General features: G+C 35.6%; 1 protein-coding gene across 1 annotated transcript in view; it reads right to left on the bottom strand.

Moving 5' to 3' along the window:
* The window catches only part of ZNF521 (zinc finger protein 521), a 156,820-nt gene that overhangs the window by 120,277 nt on the left and 10,256 nt on the right, over positions 1–26,287 (bottom strand). The window contains exon 2 of the mRNA XM_028098121.2: positions 6,644–6,728. Coding sequence (XP_027953922.1) covers positions 6,644–6,728 — 85 coding nt within the window. The remainder of the gene's footprint in view (positions 1–6,643; positions 6,729–26,287) is intronic.

The following is a 26,287-nucleotide window of genomic DNA, read 5'->3' as shown; positions in this document are numbered from 1 at the left end:
GTCAAAGGTGAGGACAAACCCGGAGCCAGAAGCCCCGCCAACGTGATTCAACGTGAGGCAGTCACATGGAACGATCCATCTGGCACAGTCTCTTTTCCCAGCCTCTCTGTACGGAGCCTAGGAAGGAAGGCTGGCATCCAGGAATTCGGCTCCAGAGCAACATTCTTCGGAGGCCTCTTTAAAGGGCAGTACGTTCTCAAAAGTCACAAAAGACTCAATCTTCAATCTGCGGACCGGACTGGATCCGAACCCTCCATCTCAGGGAAAATTAACATCACAAGAAATGGCCAAGGGGCTTTCTGAGGGGCCAGGAAATTAGAAACTCCACTCACTGCCGGTATTTTTCACTCTTGTAAATCCAAGCTGCTGGGCACAGGCTAAAACACACAACCAGGATAAACACCCCTGATTTTCTTTTAATAGCTTAACACCAAAATTAAGAAATGGGCTCAGAGATTTTCTTTCAAATTTGCTTCAGAAATAAGAATCCAAATCATTAAGAGGAGCCTTGAAAACGATCTTATTCAGGAAAGACTTTTTTTTTTCTTTTTAAAGTCTCCCCCTGCTTCTTTTATTTGAAAACGTCTTTGTTTTTAGGAAGCCTACTCAGAGAAGAGGCTTGCCACGTTCCTGCAGCCCCACGTTGCACTCAGTAAAACAGTGTAGCTGTGTTCGATTTATGCCTGTGTATGTCCTTTCTGAATACATCTTGAATTTTTGTTAAATTGCGCAGATAATTAAACCCTCTTCATATTTACAGTCTGCTTCATTGGTACCATGAATTCTGTTTTCAGTTACTGTCTGCAAATTCCCTCTCTGAACAATTTCATACTAAGCAATAACACTTCATTTTACATAAGTTTTATCTGATGTCCCCATACAGAGCTACCAGCTGTACAGAAAATGTGTGGTTCTCAAACTGAGGCCTACCAGGCCACGGGCTCCATTCTGAGATCTATAAGGCACCTTGCTGTCATTGGCAAGCTTTCTCTGCTATCACTACGACCATCACTCCACACGGCACACAACTTAAAATCATCTGATTATTAGAATTTGTGGCCCACACTCCATTTTATCCTTTATTTAATCTATCCCCAGATCACACATTTGTTTAAATGTTTTGGCTGGTTTACAAATCATGCAGCCATCTGCACAGTAGGTGTGACACCATTTTTTAGACAAAAGTTACGTTACAAACAAAGATAAAGTCATTGGAAATGCTTTGATGTTTGTTATTCTGCCTGGTTCACTTGGACCAACTCTAAGAAATAAATAGAATTATCTGTGTAAATCGATGAACATCTATGAAAAACAACACCCAGCAGAATGCCGAGCTTGCTCCATTACCTACGTTAATATCATGACAGCTGAGGAGAGATGACCTGGCCCACTTCACATCTCTCCTGTACAGATGGCTATTAAAGAGAAAGTATCCCTTTTGTATGGTCCATGTAGAAACCCTTTATGGGCTTTTCAAATAAGCCAGCATTGCCCACATGAGGGTAGCTTTCTGTTACCATTAAACTGCCCAGATTTCATCTTTTTTAATCCAGCTCTTGATGAAATAAGCCAGTATTTCATCATATTTAACACCAAATGCTTGTTTCTTAATTCCCTGAGTTTTGTAAGCCATCACAAATGATGACTTAGAATTCAATAGTCTTCTCATTTAGAATTAAGGCAAACTCCAAAGAATCTAATGACTTTGAGTTTCTTAGGAGAGTGCAGATACACACAGACACACACACACACACACACACACACACACACACACACACACATACCCACACATAGATGCATTATTGTAGATTCATTTCTATTCCTTTAAAAAGAAACAGCCAATAAAAGCTGAGAGTTAAAAGAGCAACACGGCCCTTTATCTTCCTATGCAGAGATCCCTATCTTTGGATATTTCCCCTTAAGACATATAAAATCCAAAACCACTATAGACCTCAAAATATTGGTCTTAGTCTATTGTAAAGCAAGAGCACTCAAGCTGAAATGTTTCAGAAGTGATACTGAATGTCACAAAACTATAATGAAGATTAGTCACATAGCACACCATCCACTAAAGAAATGGAAGGAAAAGAATGCCATTTGTGACCTTGGGCATCAAACAAATTGCAGAACACATGAATGTCACTTGCCACAAGAACAGACTAAAAATTCACCACAGTGTACAAAACTGATTTATGCATTCTTTTTTGTTTTGACATCAGTGATGTATATCACATGTAACGTAACACATGGGGTATATATCATCCCACGTGCATGCAGAAGACTTGAATCTTTTCGTGGTCTTTTAAAAATTATAACTCTGAAACACTGAGTATTCCATATTTGAACAAAAATAGTCAGTATCTTTCCATCAGTGTTTTCCTATTAGTTGTCATTTATAGTTCCAAATTCGAGCTTTGCTTTTCTAAGAGATAAATACATTTGCTTCCTCCAAACGCTCTTAAGCATCACCCTTGATCCTGCTGGGACATGTCTATTAGTGACTATTTGTGGATTTCCCATTTTTTTCACAAAACAGTGTGTTCTGCCACCTTAGATACAAATTTGCCATTGTAACCCTGATCTTTCGGATCAGAAGAAAAATACAAAAACCCAAAGCTTATAAAGTAATCATTTCTAAGTCGATTTTTTAAAAATAATTCTTACGTACATGGTTTAGACCCATTCCCTTCGTATTCTCCATCTGAGAACTTTGAAAGGGAGGCCTGGAAATGGCCATTGCCATATCCTGGCCCTTCGTCCTCCAAAGTCCATGCGTGTAGCAATCAATTCCAAGGATAATGGTATTTCTCCCCTTTGATCATTTCTTTGTCAAGTGGACTGGCCTTCGATGGTGAGTGTACTGCTGGTTGTCTACCACCAGCCGCTTGCAATTTGCTCACTATGTTTCATGAGACAGTTGTTTGGGGCTGTTTGGAACACATTTGTCTCTTTGGGGAGTTAGACGCTAGTTGCAATGCCAACCTCCGTAGTGATCGAAATTTCTTTCTAACTAAAATAGATAATTAGAGGCTGGTAATTATTGGTCAAGAATTATCAGAGTGAAAAAATTAAGCTTCTCATAAATAGTTCTTGGCAATGTCATCTCTTTATATTATCACATGCCTAACAGCCCTTTATTCAGAGCACTTACAAATTTACTCTACTGCTGTTGAGCCTCATAATTTTATATGAGGCAATTCCTTTGCTGGGTTAAACACATTTAAATTCCCTGGTTTCATCTCTATCTGGGCTAATCCATACTAAATAATAATAATAACAGAAACCTCAAAGAGGAAAATAACAATAAATATTTACTATGCTGATAAAGAACGGGGAAAAATGAATTAAAAGACATAATCCACAATGGCTTCTTTCTGTATTCTCAGGTCAAAAGCCAACATAAACTATGTGAAAGGAACAAAGGAAGACAAGAAAAAATCTCATCTGTGCAGACTTGAAAAAAAGGGAAATCTTTTCCCCAGGAAAGCTGTTAAAATGTTTTGTAGCTCTTTGTGTGTGTGTGTGTGTGTGTGTGTGTGTGTGTGTGTGTGTGTGTGTGTGTGTAAAGAAGAAAAGAAACCCCTAACTAGTCACTGGTCTGATTTCTTACTGAAACTGTGTCAAAATGTGGTGGAGAGTGAGGTTTTCTTTCTTTCCTTAATAGATGTAAGTCAAATCCCTGATGCATTTTTATTGAGTAATTATTCCTGCAACTCAGACCATGTGTCCACACCTAGCTACAAAACGGCCCTTGAGCAGAGCGTCTCCAGGTCTGTACCTGGTAGAAACATTGATGGTTTTCCTTTCACAAATGTCCCTAGCCAATAGCCTGAGACCAGCACTTCCAGAAAGAAGCATGGAGGTTGTCTGGCACGGTGATTGCACTGAACATGTGTGCTACAGAGTAGCAAATGCAAATGACTTGGTTAAAGAAGGAATTTAAAGTTACACTTCATTGGGTCATCTGCAGACCTCGTTCTCCATCAGGTGACATAATCCTTCCTCAAGACTGATTGAAATGTAGAACAAAATCTGCAAAAACACTATATACCCTCTTAACAAAAAGAGTAAGAGGCTTTTCAGATAGCCTCTAATCCTTCTTCCCTGCTAAATGTCTCGTTGAGATTATTTTTTGATTAGATAAAAAACATACACAGACACACAACCTAAAAATACCTACCCTCAATGGAGGTATTTTAGTCAACAAAATAATGCTGCCTGCCTCATTTGAAAGACTAAGTATCACACTGGGATTTTAAAAAAGGATACCTTAGCCTTTGTGACATCCTGCCATTATGCATTCTCTTTCTGTAGATATTAACAACATGACTGGAGTTTAAGGACTTGGATGCGTGGTCAACAGATAAAACAGTTAAATGGATGCTATTCATTTGTTTAGGCCTCAAGTGCAAGAGAATTACATATTTTATTATTAAAAATAGCATGAATATTAAATAACTAGGCCCTCTGTGGAAAGGAATAGAATTTGCTTCTCTGATGGAAGGTGAATTGTTAAATGCTCAGATCCCAAGAGGAACTGAGTGTCATATTAATCCACCGTAAGGTAGAGGGAGAAAGCCCTGGGAATGCACTAATGTTGCAAGGAGTGTAAGAGCACTACAAAAGGAAAGGTATAAAGCAATTTCAAAAGAAGGACCAGGACAAACTAACAAATGTTACAGCCAAACGATACTAAAATTGGAAAGTCAAAAAAGTCCCCTCATTGCTCAATATTCAATTCCGATTTGACATAGGCAAAAGAACATGAATATCATGGTGAAAAATATAGTAAATCTGTTCATCTGGTTCCTGGGATATATAATAAAATCCAGAACCCAAAATAAGTTATGTAGAATAAAACCATACAGAAGCAGGGCCTACAACATTTTGCTAAATCTTCTATAAGGTGCAAATTCCGAGAAACATTTTTGCCAAAGCCCACATAAAACTGTATCATGAAACAGAATCATGAATGACTGCCACCAATAAACCCTACTCAAGAAATAAAGAGATGGAAAATATTAGCATTTATCATGGCAGAAGAATTCATTCTTTCTAACCCATGCCACCCCAACCCCCCCCCCCCCAAAAAAAAAGCAGTTTTGAAAGTTTATAAAGAATATCTGTTTGGAATCCAAAATAGAAGAAAATTGCAAGGAAACACATTATTTAAATCTCTCTTACATGTTGTCATTACCTGCTAGACACTCAGTAAAGCTGTCACTGTTATTCTACGACACTGGAGAATAGGATATTGAATGTATAAGAAAATCACTAATAATATTAGTACTTAAATCTGGAAAATATAGAGATAAAGGGATCAATATCTTAGCTGTTGTGTGTAAGTTCCACTTTGCACAATTATGTACTTAGTCTTTTATAAGCAATAACCCTCCTAAAGACCCATCATTTGAAAACTACAAAGCAAATCCTATTGAAAAGCTATTAATCAATTTTCTAACACACTTTTGAATTTATCTTTATTAATTTCTATAACAGCATTAGGAGTTCTGTTATGGTTGCTTTTAATGATCAGTAATGACAGTTGGAGCAACCCTTCCACTGAGCATTCTTAGAATGCTTCTGATTAGTGTATAATAAAACTTGTTTACCCCTGAAAAGAAGTTCAGAGTCTAAAATGCTGAATTTTCTTTCCAGTCTTAGAGTTTGATAATAGGAGAGCATAAGGTTAATTGGACTTTTTAGTATTATATCACAATTATTTATGGTATTATAAAATACCATCCAATGAGGATGAAATAAAAAAAACTCATAGTATAAAAACACAAATGAGTAACAAAAATAGCATAAAGTAATTGTCACTTTACTAGTAGAAAAAGATCTGCTTGATAAAGTTTAATTGGCTGGTAAAACTCTTAGTGTTATTACTAAGTGCTTATCAAATTAAAAAACATAGGAGTTAACCCCAGAGGAATTAGGAGATAATGGGACAATATGAATAACTGAAAAAATTATCCTTTTAGCTCTAGCCCATATGATAAATGCAAAATCCCTGAAAACACTGGCCAAGAGTGACTTCAGAAATCTTCACCCAAACAGCTTTTATAAAGATCTGTGTAAAATTTGGTAGGGAAATAAAAAATGATTACTGAATTCTTTACATGATTTTTATGATCATGATTATTTCCAGGCTGTTGAAACCATACATATAAAACAATCTTATGGCAATTTAAATTATTTATATTTCCCTATCACAAAAACTCACCACTTTAGATTTTGATACAAAGATGCTTAAGCAACACACAGCAGTGCCATTACCATAATAACTTCTGAAATTAAAACCTGTCTGAAACTCTATGGAAAGCTAACATCCAGTTCATTAACCATTCCTGTTAGTTTTCAATAATGCAAAAATGATTAGAAGTTTAATTTGTTAATCACCTGTGTTTTGACTGGCAGTAGATATATGATCCTCTGCAGAAGTCTAAACTAGCCCTTGCAGAAAATAAAATGTGCTAATGTCTTATCAGGCCTAATAATAGTAATAAAAATCAATCATGCCTAGGTAAAACATTGATGGCTGAACAATTAATTCATCTTTAACTCTGTTTAATTATATAGGCATTGATATACACAAGTAGGAGAAAAAGCTATCTGTAATAAGGTTTAGAGTGTCACTCACCAATCATGTGATTTGCAACATGAACCTGAATATCCCATTCATTGTAGAAAACCATCTGACACTTGATGCACTGATAGGTCTTCTTCTGAGAAAACAAGTATAAATAGAATTACTTAGACGCATGCACTTTTTATTGTTTTCTTTCAAAAAAAACCCCAACCCTACTCACGACATTTTTTTGAGATGCTGGTCTTAACGTGTGCTGTTTACTAAAGCTACTGTGGGTCTGCTGGGGCAAAGTTCCATGAGGGTCTTACTGAGACTTTGTGGTTTGATCCCAACACTATACTTTAGTTACAAACAGTTGGAAGAAATAGAGGCACATAATTATAGCATAATATATTTTTAAAGATTCCTAAACTCAAAAACAGAAGTTAGTATTAAAAAAAATTCTGTAACACATGGCTGACTTTCAGAAATTGATGTCTTCATAGATCCAGCCTAAAAATGTCTGTGATGTCGCCTCTAGATATCCCTTAGTAAAATGGCCAGCAAGATTCATGGAATCTAGCTAAGAGATTCAGTGATTATAATTTTTAGCTGAAGTCTAAAATTTAGATGTTTCAGAAGTTGCTAAATATGAGCCTTTAAATACATATTTTCTCCCATAAAGACAGCATACCATACTGAACATTCTAACATCATTTTATCATTTTACATAACAGTCCTGGCAAGTGGAGAAAGCAGGATTTATTAATTCTTGTATCATAAATAAAGAAACTAAGGCCCAGGGAAGTAGAAAGTTTTGCCTGATGTCAGAGGGCCCTAGAGCTGAGAAGAGAAATAAGTTCTCTTGATTCTAAAGGCTAGACCATCTGATAAAAGCAGCCTTTATGACTTCACATCTTTATCACTGTGTCTCCCATATGGCTCAATGCATATTAGATGAACTCAATAAATAAAGTATTGCTTATGTTTTCCAGAACACAGCTACATAAATTCCTTTATGATGAAACCTGATATTTACAATTAAAAACCATCTTGGAAAACAAAATAAACCATTTTGAAATCTCCCAAATGTGAGAAAATGACATTTATAAAATCACATCAATGACACTTTGTTAAGGCATTCTTAGAGAATTATCATTTCATCCGCAGTCATATAAAATTGTTTCACTAACGGAAGCAATAAAAAATAGTCTGTAAATTGCAATTAATTAATTAAAGAACTCAACAAAATCAAAGTCAAGCACAAAAATTTAGCATCATTTCATAAGCCATTAAAATTATAAATGCTGTTAATGTAAAATTTTCTTAATTATCATCACTTAACGTAATATTAGCTTCTGCAACACAGGATACTATTTATTCCTCGTAAAACACAGAAGAGAAGGCCTATTTCCAACGGAAGCTTTCTAAATAATCTAGCAGGCTTTGTACGTTAGGCATATCGTGAATTGAGTGTGCTGAATCTAAATCTAACACCGAGTTGAAAACCCTGACGATCACCAAGGAAGATTTACTGCGCTGAGCTGTTTACAAGATGCTTTTGATGGTGACATATAGAGCAACATGTGTTGCGTAAATAACATCTATCCCTTTTTTAACAATATTTCCCTTTAGAACTAGTTAGAAAATATTTCTTACTCCCAGATGACCTACATTATATATTGTTTATTAGCATACTTCTAGCATTATTCCTGATATGTGACCTTGCTGAAAAACAAAGAAACATAAACTTAATGGCTAGTCTTTTCTCTTGTTAGCACAGTAAAACATACAATATGTCGAAAACTGTCTCCAAAAATGATGACTGATGAATATGTTGATGGAATATACTAGGACTTTTTTTCTCTTGGTCTAATAATAAAGAATAAAATCACTTGACAAGCCAAAATAATAAAATACCAGCACTTACTACTACCTTCAAAATGAACTGACATATTTGAAGATCTACGAACATAAGTTTTCTTTTATCATTGAAAGAAAATGCTTTTGTCATTGCTGATAATTCAAATACTAATTCTACTCTTAAGACAGTGTCTAAAACGTTATGTTCTATTCTTACTAACAAAGTCATATACTTATTTATAAGCTCCCAAATTGGGGGCTGAATGAAATAAGAATTTCATGTCATCAAAAACAATGTACGATGATCTTAAAATGCCATAGTTTGAACTTTGCCTCCGCACACAGCCCACATTTCCCAAATACAAAGCAATAACATGTAAATTGGGATGTGTTAAGGTGTTCTTTTTTAAAGCCATGATATAAAATTCATTTTTACCTTCTATTTCTTTTTTTACAAAGTAGTTTTAAATGACCTTTAAAACATCCTTATTATAATTATAGAAATATTAAAAATATGTGAGAGACCCCTGCCCACCCATACACCATCTTTAAGTAAAGGGATTATAACCTCTGAACGGTGCTGGTCGGCCTTGGGGAGCTCATCCCCTTGGAGGTAAATCCACTCCAGCTCTATACAGCTGAGTTTGTAAAGGACTTCTTCCTAATTCTAGACCCAAATCTGCTTTTCTGCTACTTTCAGTCATTGGTCCTAACTCTAGGCTCTAGAGCAATAAAGAACAGGTTGGATCCCTTGTCTAATATGACAATTACATTAACCCTTTTTCAGACTGAGACTAGAGGGATGCTATAAGAAACACTTTGAACAATTTTCACCATCCTGGTTACTCTCTTCCAGGTCAATCTTTTTTAAGAAATAGAACCCCAAATTAAGCACAATACTCCAGGGTTGTCCTGACCCTTAAGGAGTACAGGAGGACAGTCACCTCCCTTAGGACAATTACTTCCATTTATATAGAAGACAACAACAACAAAAAAGTCAAGTGAGATCATTTCTTCTAAAAGCATATAACAGTAGAAACAGAACTTCCATTGTTTGGGCCCCAGATTGGCCTTTATCAACGCTTAAGTTGTCAATTTACTTGAAATGCTAATTTAGTACAATTTTTAAAAGAGACTTTTTTTCATTAGCCTTTTTTAATGTGCTACTTGGGAGTGGGGTTGTCATTTCCTGATTGTTCTCTTTTGTTTTCTGATACTGATAGATGTAATTATCAAGGATACAACTTTTTCCCAGCACCTCATTATTTTTGATTGATTTTGAGAACAATTTAAATGTGCCTTTTTGACATTCTTGTTTTCAGTTATACTCTGGTTAAGGTACTGAGAGACTTTCAGAAAAGAGCATCTCATAAATTAAAAAAAATGATTAGGATCTTTAATAATGTATACTTAAGAAAACATTTTTCTGATTATCCCCTCCCCCCCAAACTACATTCCATTAGGACTTAGGCTTCACATTGAGCTTCACCAAGCAAAAAATAATATACACTTTGCAGTTATAAATTGCTTTGATTTTTTTTAAACAAAAAAATCTAACTATAAAAAAAATCATTGAGTTCATAAGTAACCCTCAAAACCAGAAAAGGAAAAAAATCTTAGTTGCCACCACTGGAAGTAACTATTACATAAATCTCTTATTCTGAAAATTAGTAATTAAAGGCACAGAAGCACTAAGCTTTTTTAGGAGGAAATATAGTTCATGCCTATTTGATGAGGAAAAGTTCTTCATGAGAGACTCACAGTAGAAGGGATGACAGAATTAGAAATCCACCATTTTGCAATGCTAAATAAAGGAGCCCAGGATACTCATTAATGGATGCTAAAAACTCTTAAGAGAAAGGTTATTCTGGAGATACTCAATTTTTATCCTTTAATAACTACAAAGAGAAAGATGTACCTTTGCAGTGGATTTATCTGGTGGTAATCACTGCAACCAGACTACTTAGTTTAATATTACTACTAATAAAATAGCCTGACATTATGTGTCTCTCAGTGTGATGCAATATGGAGTATAATACATCATAATAAAGTACTCTCATCTAAAATGTATCGAATCGAATCAAGCTTTTATTTTTATTTATTTTTTTAAAAGACTTCATCTATTTATTTGACAGAGAGAGTGAGAGAGCACAAGCAGGGGAAGCATTAGAGGGAGAGGGAGAAGCAGGCTTCCCACCAAGCAGGGCTTGATCCCAGGACCCCGGGATCATGACCCGAGCCAAAGGCAGCTGCCCAACCAACTAAGCCACCCAGGCGCCCCTTAATCAAGCTTTTAGACAAACAGTCCAGTTTTCAGGAATTGCAGGGACAGAGGAACAAGCAGGCCCCTGAAGGCGGGGGCGGGAGGGGGGGAAGTACACAAATCCAAAATATTCTTCAACACCAATCAAAACTATTCTTGGCCTGTTATCTTCAAAGAGCCAATGTCACAGAGGGGGGAAAAAAGGTGGAGAGATTGTTCTCAGGTGAAAAAGACTAAAAGGACAACTAATAAATGTAGTGTGTGTGTAAATGTAATGTGTGGATTCTGATTTGGGGAGAAAACAGCAAAAAAAGGTTTTTGAGGAAACTGAGGAAATCTGAATTTTAGCTGGTTATAAAATAATATTGGGTAATTACTACTGTTAACTTTCTTAGATGTGACAATGATATTATGGTTATGTGGATAAACATCCTTTTTGTTAGGAGATGCATACTGGATATTTAGGGGTGAAATGGCATTTACCTCCAAATATTCAGGAAAAAATATAATCATATACAGATAAAGTAAATGTGGTTAAATGTTAACAATTATTAAGCCTAGGTACACGTTTAAATATTTTCATAATAAAAAGTGGGAATAAATTGATAGAATAATTCATAATATGTCATTTTTTAAAAACACTAAACATAACCTGATTAAACCCATCCCATTGGTTCACTTTAAACCCCCACACTTGATGTACACCCAAAATGATTTGTGATGAGTTGTTACAAACAGCTCTGCAAATTTTTTTTGGTATTTTTTGTGAGGGTTTTTCTTGTTAACTTGCTTTTTGTAAATCTAATGTATAAACTCTAAGAGGTTAAAAAAAACCATAGCTTACATTCATGTCTATCATGAAGAAATAAGTTTGCTACAATTTGTAAAGTCTATAAAGAGCTCACATGCATAAAATTCACTTGCAACAAAACTGTGAGAGCTGATAAAGGAGGGATTATTATCCTCACTTACAGATGAAGTGACATGTACTGATTCATTCGGGTTGTGAATACCGTCACTAAGTCCAGTATTCCCCCTACCTCCCACCTACTGGGTTTTAACACCGTTTATACTGTGATCATTTGCAGGTAAATTTACAGTGACAATTTAGGTACATTTTGAAAGAAGGTTTTCCTTACAATTGTGTAGTACTTTGGTCTTTGACAATGCCAGGGATGGTATCAGAGTAAGAAAACTATCCCTAGCCACCTTCAACATAAGCTTCCAGTACCAGGCCCTTGGTCATATTGCAGAGGGTGGAACTGGTTTCCAAAATCCCCTACTGGACTTCAAGATTTTCTCTTTTTTCTCAGTGTCCTGAGATCTTATTGCCATATCCTTAACCATATATTTTTGTTTATTCGTCCTGCTCAATACTGAAAGAACAATTTCAATCTGAGAGCTTACGTATGTCTCCAATCCTGAAAATTTTCAGCTATTATTTGCTTCAATTTTCTTCAGTTTCCATGTGTTTCTCACACACCTTCCATTCATTTCTACTGGAACTCCAATTAGGCAAGATTGGAGCATCTGGATTTTGCCCCCATGTATCTTAACCATATTTCATGCATATTTTAGAAGTCAGTTTGTCCCTCTGCTTTGATCCAGGTGATTCTTTGTACTCTTACAAACCACGAGTTCTCTCTTCACTGGTCTCCAGAGTTTACCCTGTCTACCGAAACTTTTATTTCAATGACTATTTTTCATTTCTAATTTTAAACACGTGTGCTCTTGCTTTGTTTATGCTTGGATTTACTTCATAATTTGTCACTCCTTTTAGTAGAAATCATACCTTCATTTATCTTTCTGAGCTTCTAAACATACTTACTTCAAAGCCTTTGTCAGACTGGTCAATTTAATTAATTTCCTCAGGAGTAGAATCTTGGTATCATAACCACTGGCATTTTTGTTTGTTTGTGGCTTTTGTTTTATAGTTTTTTGTTTTGTTTTGCTGCTTTTACTAGCATTAGATTCATTCACATATTTTGGAATCTTGGTTTGAAGCCCTTTGTAGTGAAAGGTTTTCTTTTTCTATGTGTTCATTCTTCCCTTGCTAATAGTTTTGCCATTGTTTCTACCAGCCTATCTCAGACTCCTAGACCAGGCGAGGTCTCATGAGGCATTTCCTGTACCTCTGATGTGCTACAGGGATATAGAGGACATTGCTAGTTGAATCACAGAGCCAGCATATGGCTAATTCAGTTTTAAGTCATAAAACTATATCTTTCTTCCTATCCCTTTAACTCTCCAGCTGAAAAGTCCTAATACCAGGTATGGATCAACAACAGAATTTTTTTTCCAGTCTCCTATTGTAAACAATGAAGTTTCTCCCCTGCCCTGCTTTAAGTAGCAGGTTTAGTTTTGTCCCACAGAGATTAAATCTAATTACCACTTCTGGAGTAGAATCCAGCAGAATCCTGGCTTCAGTCCTAACTAACCACTTTTGAAATGTGGTTTCTGGATCTCAAAGATGGAGAATTGTTTTGAACGTGACTATGTCCATTTGGTTATCTAGATTTTATCTATTGTCATTATATGTTTGGAGCAGCAAAGCATGATATTACAGAATCATTTCTCAAGGATGTCCCACAGCCCTCAGCCCCCTCCATGTCACCAGTCCCAAACTTAGGCACTGGCCATCAAGGAAGAACCAGTCCCAGACTCAGTCAGGACCCTCTGAGATCAGGATGTTGTTTACAGCATCAATGATGCTATAGCATCATATATGATGATATATCAATATCCACTCCAAACATATCCAGGAGTCTTAGTAGGGAAGCAACTTTAGAATCTTCTTTTTGCAATTAGTTGCTATTTCATGGCTTTGTCATTTAGCTGTGTGACATATCATTTAATGACCCTGAGTCTTAGTACCTTCCCTGTAAATTAAAACTAATAAAACTTACGTGTTAAGAGTTGATGTGAGAAGCAAGTGAGAACTATATAAAAGTGCTTAGGACCATGCCTACCATGTAGCATGCCTGCATTAAACAGTAACTACCTTTATTACTCTTTACTTGACAGGTTATTATGGAGACAGAATGGAATACTATATAAACTGTCTGACACAACAAAGTTGCTTGTCAAAGATTAATTCTCACTCTTTTATGTGGACTTTGAAACCATATTAAAATTTCTTCAAACTAGAATCCACTAATTTAAATTTTATGACAATTAATGAGGGTTAAACAAATGTTTATTAAATAAAGGTTTAAAAATTAATAGCATAAAGAATATCAGAAATTGGTGACAGGGTTGGGGGGTGGGAAAGAAGAAGAAGATAGAGCATGTAATAAGGTACAACCTAGCTAGGAAAAAAAAAAAGCTGTTTTCAAGGACTATAGCAAATACCATTCCGAGAATGAATATATTAATTACAAGTGAGACTTATATTTAAGATCAGTAGCACCTTACTTGGCAGTATTTTGTTGGCAAGCAAATGAATATTATGTGTGAGTGAAAATAATAAACCTACAGCTTTCTACAAATACTCAGTAGTTCAGACATTTTACTAATTTAGTTTGGATATCTTCCAAGTAATTCTGAATTTGTATGAAAATAAGTCAGAACAGAGAGGGGGGAAAAATAGGTGAAATATAATGGAAGCTCCTAATGAGGAGAAGTTTGTCCACGTAATTCATTGAAAAACACCAGCATGGCTTATCTGTTGTGTGCTCTCATGGTAGTTAAAAGAAGGACACTATTGTCTTACAGATGTGGTTAATATCCCGAGATTAAAGACCACCTAGCCCTTTGTGCTAAGAGCTCAGGAACCAAGAGATACTAAACATGATTCCAAAATTCAAGGAGTTACAATTATAAATGGGGAAAGAACACACACAAATATTAAACTGTCATATAAGTATTCTGCCAAATTGCATGGAAAAGCAGTTCAAGACCAAGTGCCCATCAATGTATGGCAAAGAGAAGACTCCTAAGACACATCAGATGGGGACCAATTAACAGGGTCTACCAGAGTCAGGAAAAGCTCCCGGGGAGAGGAAAGACTTTATCTGAGGTCTAAAAATGGAAACATCTTCCCTGAAGTCAAAACTGAGTTACAAAGTGCCTGCTATGTGCCAGGCAAGTGTTCACACTCTGTGGGGTATTTGGTGGAATGAGGAAGGCAATTCGGAACAGAAGCACGGCTAAGTAGGATTGCTCTGGCCAACTGACTGAGCAGGAAAAAAAGAGGAGACAGACAAAAATCTAGTAAGAAGAAGATTTTTTTTTTAAATGATTAAGTTGCCATTTTTTCTTTTAACTTTAGACAAACTCTGCACAGGCCCCTTGGAATCTGAAAAGAAAACAATATTTATTTTAACATACTTAGTTTTTACAAATAAATCCAAAACTCCATAAAGATATACACTTAAGCTACCATTAGCTTTGAAATCAGGGGGTAAAAAAGCCCAGCCAGTTTTCTTCCTGCTTTTCTTGGGTTCTTTTTGAATATTAGATAAAATATCTTTGTCATTTACAATATCTTATTTTCAACAGTATCATCAATAGTCAAAAACTAGAAAATAATTGAGATTTAAACAAACAAACAAACAAACAACCACAAAATTCTGGCTAGTACTCACTAAGAAACAAAACCCAGTGTCAAAATGGAGTAATTACCACGAATTTGGGCCTAAGTTTTTCTCATGGAGAGAGAGGCTTTCTTAGGCTTATTCGTCTCCACTCTGATTTGTCCTGATTCAGAATTTGGAGGCTCTTCCAAGAGACCTAGCTTATTTCCTCCACTACACAGGTCACTGAGACCCTCCAGGTAAGAGATCTTCATCTAGACGATCTCATTTAATAGGATGTGTTCCGTTGCTGTTTATTCTATGCCATAGCAAATGTACCTGAATCAATCTCCTATAGTGTTGTCCATAAAATGGGCAGTCAATACATTTCATTTATTGACTGTTCAATGGACTAGTGAGGTATCCCACATCCAGCACCTTCATTCCTAAGCTGCTACCTACGACTTGACTATTTCTGCCTGAAAACTTCTCTACCACCCTACGCCATACCAGAAATCAGTGAATTAGAAGAGGCTGAATAACACAGACTAAATTGATGCTGTAGTAAATGTTAAAAAAAAAAAAAAATCACTGGAAGCATGTGTTGATTCTTTTTGAGTTAGGACAGGAATTTGCTTCTAGTTACCACTGGTTATAATATATTGTTAGTTCCTAGTTTGGAGGGGTTTATGATTCATAGTAGATTTGGGTTAACTTCCTATATTGACGGTTTGTATACATTCATATCATCCAGAAAGCTAAGAAATTGGGAGTGGGGGAATTAGAGTTTAAATCTTCGATTTTTATAAACATAAATGAGAGGAGGAAAGGAAGGAGTCGAAATTCTTGCCTTACACCAAATTTTGGTCTATTGTTCCTATCAATTATTCCAACAATGTACTGATTGTTTTCATCTTAAAAATCTTAAAAACTCCCTTCTGTCTCACTATTGTCAGAATGAGGAGCTGTGGCTGGTGGATATCAGGGACACCCAGTCAGAGAGATGAAGAAATAGGAACATTAAGTAGTATGTTGCAACACCATCAAACTGCATCATATGTCCACAGCGATCCAATGCTGGAGGTTAGTAATATGATTTACAATCCTACCATAAACCTGGAGAAAGTTTTGTGAGGGAGAAAAAATATTTTGGAATCCATTAAGAAACATTTTCTTAAGTATATAACTTCTGCCCTAAAGGCAAGTTGAGAACGTACACAGGTTTGTTAATACTTGAGTATTAATGAGTACTAGTACCATTTAGTAAAGACTCTCCATAAATATCAAAAGGATAACATAGAGAGGAGTTGTTATCTAATATTAAATCATAAAAGTTTCTTTTTGATTCTTCTTAGATTCATTACATGTTGTATCAGAATTATTTCAATAAAACTGATTTTTCTCCTCAAGGACTATAAACTCTTTAAGGGAAGGTGGAGGGTTCTGTCTTATCCATCTTGTGTTCACCGCAATTTATAACATCACTCTTTCCACACAATAAATTAATGTGTGAATGAGTCATACTGGTTCATTGTACAATAAAAATCTTTGCTTCTTCCCCCTTCCCTTCAGATGAAGGCTCCTGTGGAGTCTTGGTTATTCTCCTTTGTTTAGATTTCCCTCATCTATCCTTCTAGCTATTCTTCTCTCAAAGGCTTACCTCATGTTCTGGCAGGTTTGTGTCTCTCTTATCTACAGAATGTCTCTGTCTTGTTTGGGTTATTTCAGTTACCCTGTATGTGCCCAAATTACCTGGTCCTTTATTACTCTTATTTCCATTGAGGCATCTTACCTCCTGTCCTCCTCTCGGCTCTTCATCTTCTTCATCTTCTTCTTTTTTTTGGTTCTCCCTTTCACCCTGTTTTCATTTTGCATTCTGCCTTCTCTCGTCCATCCCTTCCACTTGAACAGCTTTCCTACTGAGGCATGTCACACCACCTTTCTCTTCTCCTTCAAATTGCTTCTGAAACCCCACTTCTCCATAAAGCTTGTTGGCAATTACACCCACGCAACACTGTGGGTGTTTTGTTGTTCGTACTCTTTGGCACTAAGTTTTTTAGGATGGAGGTGTGTTTCCTTGACTTTACCTATTCTAAATCCTGCTGTGCAGCTACAATGTATATAAACGTAAAAAGTGGCTGGGTTCTTTTAACCCCTTGTTTTAATTGAATTTATTAGGATATATAAAACTCTTCCTCGTGCATCATTCCAAAAAGCATCTTTTAAAATAAAAGAATGAAATGTCCCCATATTCTTTATATTTTCAAAGGTGCTAGTACAAGCTTAGACAGAGTTGCAGTTCTAGAACCGAAAGGGACGAGTGAGGTCATCTATCTCAATTTCTTCGTCATAGACAATGAGAGTGAGGTCCGGAGAGATGAAGTATCCTTGCCTGGAATGCACAGAAAATGACCAACATAGCAAGCCTCAAACTCCAAACTGCCATAAACACAGCCACCCCTATACAGTGGGGTAGCACATTACCAAAAGGAATCGCCAATTCTTGCCCAGGTGGCTCTCCATTGTGCTTCAAACTTGTGGCTCCTCTTAGCACTGGACCACAGGTTCTCCCTTATAGAGCCACCTCTCCACTGCTAGTTCTTGCCTTCTTTGTGGGTGCTCACTTTCCAGTGTATTCTTTCAGCATGGAATTTACTGTGTTATATTCAAAACATCTATTCGCATTACATTCCAAGGCTTCCTGTCATTTAAGGAACAATGTCTTATTTCTCCTTTAGCTCCAGTACTCAGTGCACTGCCTGACAAGGGTTATTTGTGAAGGAGTGCATGAACTATACAGAAGTGAATTGATTTGGGCTTTTTATAAGTACACCCAAGAGTAAGTGTTTTCAGAGAAATTTATTGGAGGGCACCAGATTGTTGCCACCAAACATACCTACATTCTGCATCACACAACCACATAAGACCTTCCAGTCCCCCTTCAGATTATCCCAGAAAGATTAAACTATAGACTTTAAAAAGCTCTGCATAATCCTTATTGATAATATATTTTACAAAGCTACAGACTTCCCATATAAAAAATGCCCAAGAATATAACCTGAGAAAATATGGGGCCCTTCCTCAACAGGACTTCTGCTCCATGAGAACACTGCCCCACAGTAAAGAGTATGAGGCGAAAAGTGCTAGGAAAAGGATTATACTATCAAATCCGACATTTTTTATAGAATCTGTACAAGGCAAGCACCGTAATTTTTTTAGATGGTCCTCAACAGTCCAGGTGATAAATCAGTCATTATTTTAAAAGACATTTTAGAATTTTATTGTTGAATATCCTTACTAGACCTTTGAGAATATTCCTATTTCTAATCCTGCCAACTCCTCACCATCTTAATACATATATGATTCACTATCTGAGGGTGTATTTGCTTTTTGGAGGTTTAATTCTTTGCCAAGAGAAACATGAAATAATACTTATCTGTTTGTCATTGTGAGCCCAGTGCCTATGCACAATGCCTGTCACAGGCTTGAAACTCAGTAACTGTAGAATGAATGAATGCACTAGACACAAATTGATCCAAATAGTATAGCATGCCTGTTATGGAAGGTCTGTTTTCAAATTATTTAAATTTGGTCTAACAAAATGATATCAATCCAGACCCCTTTATGGCGCTGAAAGGATCTGTCTTCCACCAAAACGATGTCGATTTTCCAATCCTAGTGGGTCTAGACATTAAGCTTAGAGGGCTTCCTGCCAGCTACCTCATTTACTCATTTAGTTCTGCCTCCCGTCTACCCTGCCTCCTTGCTTTCTGTTCCAACCCTTACTTTATTTTTTAAGGAATGATCTTTGTTAAATATGTGGTCCCTGTTCATAATTAAATTCTGTATTTCTGGACATGTATTTATCAAGAAATTTTATTACAGCTCATTTTGCTTCCTTACTGCTAGCCTAACTTATAAAATACCCGAGATGATCCTTAGATGTATCTTAAAATGAAAATAATAACATCAGACTCTGTCAAGTTAGGTTTATCAGTACCACTTCGATTTCTAAATCATAGTGCATCTGTGCTTTGAAACCTCTCTCAATCACTTACTTATTAGCGATTTTTAAATATAGCATTCTCTTCTAAAAATAAGAGGTTATGCATCTAAATTACAAGTCCTGTCCAAAAACAAAACAAAACAAAACAAAACAAAAACCACCCCACAAAATTTTCACCATTTTCCTTTCTGCGGAATGTAAATATATTTGATCCCTAGAGAACAGTCAGTGAGTTTCAGGCAAACAAATCATAGCTTTTTAAAATTAACTGCTTTTCAAACTATTCACTTGCTTCTTGAGCATAGTGGGAATATGTCTCATTTTGGGATTCACTTAGTATGCCTTTCATTTATAATTCTTAGTTTTCTTATATATTATTTCCCCAATACTTTTTTTGTTCCCTTGTTCTCCATGATGTTTCAACCCAACAATACTATTGAAAATTTTCCATTTCTTATCTAATTGCTTTTTCTACCTATAAATTCATCTATTTACATGTTTTTTCTACCTTTTGAATTTACTGTCGCCTGACATGATCTCTGACCTCAAGCAAATAAAGTGATATTTTTATCTTTGTGTTTGTTACGCTCTGTTTATTCTTTGGTTTTCATTGCTTCTAGGTTTGTTTTAATATTTTATTATGCTTTTCTATTTCCCCAACTTTGTGGAAGCATGATGACTTATTTTGATGCATTTTGACCGAATAATCCATAAATTTAGCATTAGATGAAATGATTCTAGATTACAAGTTAATTGAAAACATTTCATATATAAATTAGATGAATGTGTGCATACATATAGGGATAGGTGTAGACTTATGCCCAGATATTATAGAAGTGATGTACCATATGCAACATTTGCTGGGTGCATCATGTTTGCTAAGGACTTTCATATATACATATACCATTTCCTCTTCATAATAACCCTATAAAGTAGGCAAAGTATGGAATATGCCCATGCTAACAGTGAAGGAACTGAAGCTTAGGAAGGACTAGTTAGATGACACAATTGGTTCTATCAACTGTTATTTGTACTCTTTTTTTTTTTCCAAGCACAATATTTTCTTCTACTATGTTATGTGGCTTAAGTTTAAACTCCCTATACCTAGAGTGGCAGGCTCTGAATAACAAAAAATTTTCAGACTCAGTTGAAGAATGGTTTGTGTCATACAATGTTTAATTCAATAAAATAAATCATTTGCCTTGATATGGGGATTCCTTACAGGATTTCACCTGCCATTCAATCTCTGTCCGATATGAATTGCATAGAAGGTTACACACTCATGAGAAGTCTTATGTTCTATTTATGTGTGGTTGGAAGAAACTGTATCACCATTTAGTTCTCAGAGAAATGTTTCCTTCTTTGTTTCTTTTTTCCGTTCGTTTTAATCACTAGGTTTCAATTATTTACAAGGGTTTACTAGGAACCTGTCCTGTGTAAGGAACTCTCGGGAGAAATATGGAGGATACCAAGCCAAGCCCTGCCTCCATCCTCTCCAGTTCTCTGTGGTCCTGCCTTGCTGGCCCCTTGCTGTTCCTTAAGCCAGCCAGGCACACTGCTGCCTCAGGACTTTTGCTTTGGAACTTCTTCCCATCTGTTTGCTCTTCACACAGACGTCTGCAAAGCTAACTCCTGCCTCATTATTTGCTACCTCTTCTGAACTACTTTAGCAGTTCGCTACTACTTCTATTATGGCACATATCCCAAATACATTTATTGTTATATAATAATCCTCCCTGGTAAACTATACACCTTCAGGGGGCCATACTGGGGAGAAAGATGTGTATTCAAGAGCCCATACTCATATAATGCTCATCCTCTTTACAAACCTGATAGCCTAACGTCTTGTACATAGCAGGAAATTAATAAATCTGTTATCTTACGTTGAAGTACCAAATGAGGAATAAAAAGTTAATGCCATAGGCTAATGTTCCCCAAAGTGTGAGATATGTACCACCTTAACAGGAATGTACAGATACTCTTCTTTCTGATTACACAAAGGAAAAAAGTCTCACTGAGATGCTAATATGTCTTTAATACCTCTACAACGCTTAATAAATCTTCTGGTAACAACAAAAGGACAGGTTTCAGGCTCTCAGCTTTTTATAGGTACAAGTCTGTAGCTAGAATTTTTAAAACATTATTTGGTATTAATCGTATAAGTTTGATATCTTTTATTTAAGGCGATACTGTTTGTATACTTATGGTTCTGATTAGTTTTGATTTTTATGTTAAATATTAAATGCTTACAAAGAGAATTTATACCGTAAATAATACATAAAGAGTAATGATTAAACAAACACCTGTGTGCCCAACTTAGCTTCCTGTGTTCTTTACAGACAACCCATTATTGTCTGTCTGAATTTGCATTTCCCATATTATTAGTAAGGATAAATACTGAGCCTTCAGGTTTCCTATTTGTGAAATGCCATTTCATGTTAATTTCCCATATCAATTTGTTGGTTTGTGTTTTCTTATTGATTTGTGGCTGTTTTCGACATATTTAGGAAACTAATAGTTTTCCCAGCTATGTGTGTTATAAATGTTTTATCATTTCATAGCTTTCAGTTTTGCTCACTCTATAGTACCTTTTAGTAAGCAATTTATTATTTTTAAGGTAGATGAGCATATCATTTGTGATATTTTATTTGTGATTTTATACTGTCTGGGCATTACTTGAGATATAATTCCCAACCCAAGGTCATAAAAATATTCTTTATATTTTTTTCTAAAAGATTTACAGTTTTGTCTTTCATACATTTTTACACATGTGAGTATTCTATTTTATTTTTTCCATATGGATAATGAATTGAATACTCCATCCATTGCCTCACTTATGTACAAAAATGGCTATAATCTATATTGAGTTTTTATGTATCTAATATCTCTTGGAGAACCTTTATTTTGTTCTGTGGACTAATCCCATATCATCCAAATTGCTACAGGTTTATTATAAATCGCCTGCATAGTAAGACAAATCCTCCCCTGCTTGTTCTTTTCCTTCAAGACAATCTTTACTATTCTTTACCTTTCATTCTTTCATATACATTTTTGAATCTGCTTGTCCAGTTCCAAAAAGTAAGAACATAAAAAAAATACATTTTAAAACCTGTTGAAGTTTCCATTGGAGTAGCTATAATTTACAGATCAAATTAAGGATATTTGATAACTTTACAGTATTGGGTCTTCTTGTCCATGAGCCAGTTATACATGATTATTTTAAACTAATAATTGCATTGAAACTTCTCCACTAATTATTATGCTTGCCAAAAATAATATTTCAAATACTCTTTATTAGGGTAAGAAAATCCCTGTCTGTTCCAAGTGTTCTTTTTTAATCATGAAAGTATGTTGAATTTAGATTTTTCTGCAACTCTTGAGATAAACATATAATTTGTCTCCTTTAAACTGCTGATGTGGTAAATTCAATCAATTAATTTATTGAGATTGAGCCCACCTTGCATTCTTGTGATAAAACCATTTTAATACAGTATAAAATCTCTTAACATAGTGGATTTAGTTTGTTAATATGTTCTTTAAAATTTTTTATTGTAACATTGCCTAAATTTTTCTTTTACTATCTTTGTCTGATTTTAATACTGAGATTATACTGGACTTATTAAATGGAGTGTCCCTTCTTTTTGTATTTTCTGGCACCGCTTTGGAATTATGTGTATGTTCTGATATTTCCTTTATGGGAAGGTTTTCAACAATTTATTAAACTCTTTAATGTTTATGGAATCACTTTACTTCTTTCTTTTTATCTTGAGCCAGCTTTGGTAACATACAATTCTAAGACCATTTCCATATAATCACATTTATCTGGCTATTAAGACAAAATTATTCAGAATATTCTCTTATTTTTTTATCCTGTGCATTTTGGACTTTTTAAAATAAAATTTAAAATTGAGAAATAGCATACACACACACACACACACACACACATATACATACTAAACTGAAATTTAAGGGTATTGCTTGATGAAATTTTACATATGTATATGACAGTGTAATCACCACATAGATATCAAGATATGGAACATTTCTAGCACCCAAAAGAAACCCTTTTGCCCTTTCCTACTTCATGCCATCCCAGAGGTAACTATTCTGACTTTGATTACCACTGATTAGTTTTGCCTAGGCTTACACTTTATATGAATGGAGTCATGTAGTAGTAGGTGCCTAGTTCCTTTTATTCAACATTGTGTATATGAGTTGCTGAGATTGTTATATAGCAGTAGTTCATTCCCCTTTATTGCTATGTAGTATTCCACTGTGGGAACAGAATGAGTTCATACCATTATATGAATGTATTTATTCATTTTATTTTGACAAACATTTTGATTGACTCTAGCTTGAAGCATATATGTAAAATCCACTATAAATATTCCCGTTCATAACCTCTGGTAAACATTTGCACTCGTACCTCTTAGATACAGACCTCGGAGTAGAATTTGTGGGTCACAGAGTCGGCTAGTATTCAACTTTAGTATATACTGCCCAGCAGTATTTTTAAAGCACTTGTACAAAATTATACTGCCACTAGTAAAGTAAGAGGGTTCCAGTGGCTCTCCATTCTTGGGAAATAAGGAATTTTGCATTCATTTTTATTTCAGTCATTGTGGTATGTGTATATATATCTAATATCTTTTAAACTTCTGCCCATGATGTTATAGCTCCCCTTTCATTATATTATTTACCGTTATTTTTTTTTTTTAAAGATTTATTTATTTGAGAGAGAATGAGAGAGAGAGAGCACAAGAGGGAAGAGGGTCAGAGGGAGAAGCAGACTCCCTGCTGAGCAGGGAGCCCGATGTGGGACTCGATCCCAGGACTCCAGGATCATGACCTGAGCCGAAGGCAGTCGCTTAACCAACTGAGCCACCCAGGCGCCCACCGTTATTTTTTAACTTGATTAATTTCACCAGAAGTTTATAAATTTTGTTAGTCTTGTCATATAAGTGGTTTTTTACTTTGTTGGTCTCCTTGTTTTGTCAGTTTCCTATTTCATTACCTTTGCTCTTTGCTTTATTATCTTCCTCTCTTTTATATTTTCATGGGCTTGTTTTGCTGTTCTGTTCCCAATGCCTGAAGCTGGATGTTTAGCTTCTGGATATCATGCCTTTTTAAATTTTCTCATATGTATTTTTTCTAACACGTATTCTTTCTTTTTAAAAAAGATTTTTATTTATTTATTTGACAGAGAGAACGCACAAGCAGGGGGAGCAGTAGAGGGAGGGGGAGAAGCAAGTTCCCCACTGGGCAGGGAACCCGATGTGGGGCTCGATCCCAGGACCCTGGGATCATGACCTGAGCCGAAGGCAGATGCTTAATCAACTGAGCCACCCAGGCATCCTGCTAACAGGTATTCTTATGTTATAACAATGTTTTCCTCTAAGTGTTGCTTTGTTTCCATCTCACAAGTTTTGCAATATAGTTTTCTTTCAGTTCTAAGTACTTTTAGTTTCTCTTTTTATGCCCCCTTTATTCCATGTGTGGTTTTAATTTTTATATTTATGGAGGTTTTTAAAAAGATAACTTTTTCGTGTATCATGGATTTGTATTGTGGCCAGAGAATGCGATTTGTGTGAACCTGAACTTCTAAATTGGTTAGGACTTCCTTTGTAATAGGCAGGGCGTGAAGGAGAGCAGTGGGTGTACAATGACAGGCGTGGGCCTGGACAGAGACTGCAAAAGATGCAAACAGCAGAGAAAATACAGCAGCTCGAGAGTGGTCGACCCAAAGGTTGGAAGAACAGAGAAGATATGGGAAATGCAAACAAGGTTTCAGATCACAATGATTAGGAGAAAGATGGAACACTGGAAAACCAGGGGGCAAAAGAAATTATGATTTGTTTTGGTCAAAGGGCTAGCAGATGTATAACCGATAATGTCAGACAGGTAGCTGAAAATCCAAGATGGGGCCTCAGTAGAAGGTCGACATTTGAAATGTGATATTTTAGTCATCCGTATGGGGTAATAATGAATGGGAAATAAGTAATAGGAAATGAGGGTGGGGGGAAGAGAAGGGCAGATTAAGAATAGAAATTTCATGGAAAAAAATGTGGAAAGGTGAAAACAGAAAGTATAAATAAGGAACTGGCTATTCAGACTTTTTTTTTAAGTTTTTGGCAATTTTAGGGGAATTTTCTAGGAAGACAAAGTACATCTAATAGAAAATTGCATCTATATTATGTGGTGAGTGGAGCAATATTGTAATAAGAGATCCAGAACGTAGCCCCTCATTTTCTTTCATTATTCAAAACCATCTTGAGTATTTACTAATTCCTACCTCAACACCATTTAAGCCAAAATGTAAAATATTTCTCCTAAATAGAATTCTGCCACTACATAGGAGGACTCCACACTCTTTTGGCTTAGTACTCAAAGAACAAATATTATGTGCAATTCAAGATTCATGGTTGTATACAAAAACATTCCTATTTCTGAATTTCATATGTTTTAAAAAGGCATTGGAACCAGATGGAACACATCAGCAAAAAAAAACCCAGAACTGGAAATAAGTACAGAAAATGTGGGGATGGTAGTGGCAGGAAGTTTAATGTATGGGTTAATGATCAATGCCAGGTAAGCATGGGACTAGGGACAGAGAGTGGATATGAGGCAGGTTTTTCCATGTTCCACACCCTGATATTTATGCCAGGGGTCATTAACTCCCTGTACCAGTACACCGTAGCTGCCAAACAAATAGTGAACACCACAACAATAAATCGGAAAGCAGATTGAACTTGGCAAAGCAATTCATTCTATTTCAAGAACATCTGAATCTTACAGATTTATTTGGTCATGTAAATTTTCTACTTAATTTAAAAATATCATTTACCTAGAAGGAGCTTACCTAATTTTTGCTCTTAGCAAAACTTAGTATTGGCAATTTGAAATATAAAAGCTTAAAATCCATCCTTGCTATGGAAATTTTTATTACATAAAACAGAATTGTGGAAGTTGAGTGGGTTCTGAATTACCACCATGTACATATTGCCATTTTTAGTAAACGAACCATAAAGAAAGAATATTGACTTCAAGACATTCAAAATTGACCTTCACAT

Source organism: Eumetopias jubatus, unplaced genomic scaffold (assembly GCF_037043125.1).
Source record: "Eumetopias jubatus isolate StellerSeaLion01/CBP00866 unplaced genomic scaffold, mEumJub1_p1.0 scaffold_16, whole genome shotgun sequence".
Taxonomy (NCBI): domain Eukaryota; kingdom Metazoa; phylum Chordata; class Mammalia; order Carnivora; family Otariidae; genus Eumetopias; species Eumetopias jubatus.
Note: the sequence above shows the minus strand (reverse complement) of the source record. Positions and strands in the feature narration are given on the sequence as shown.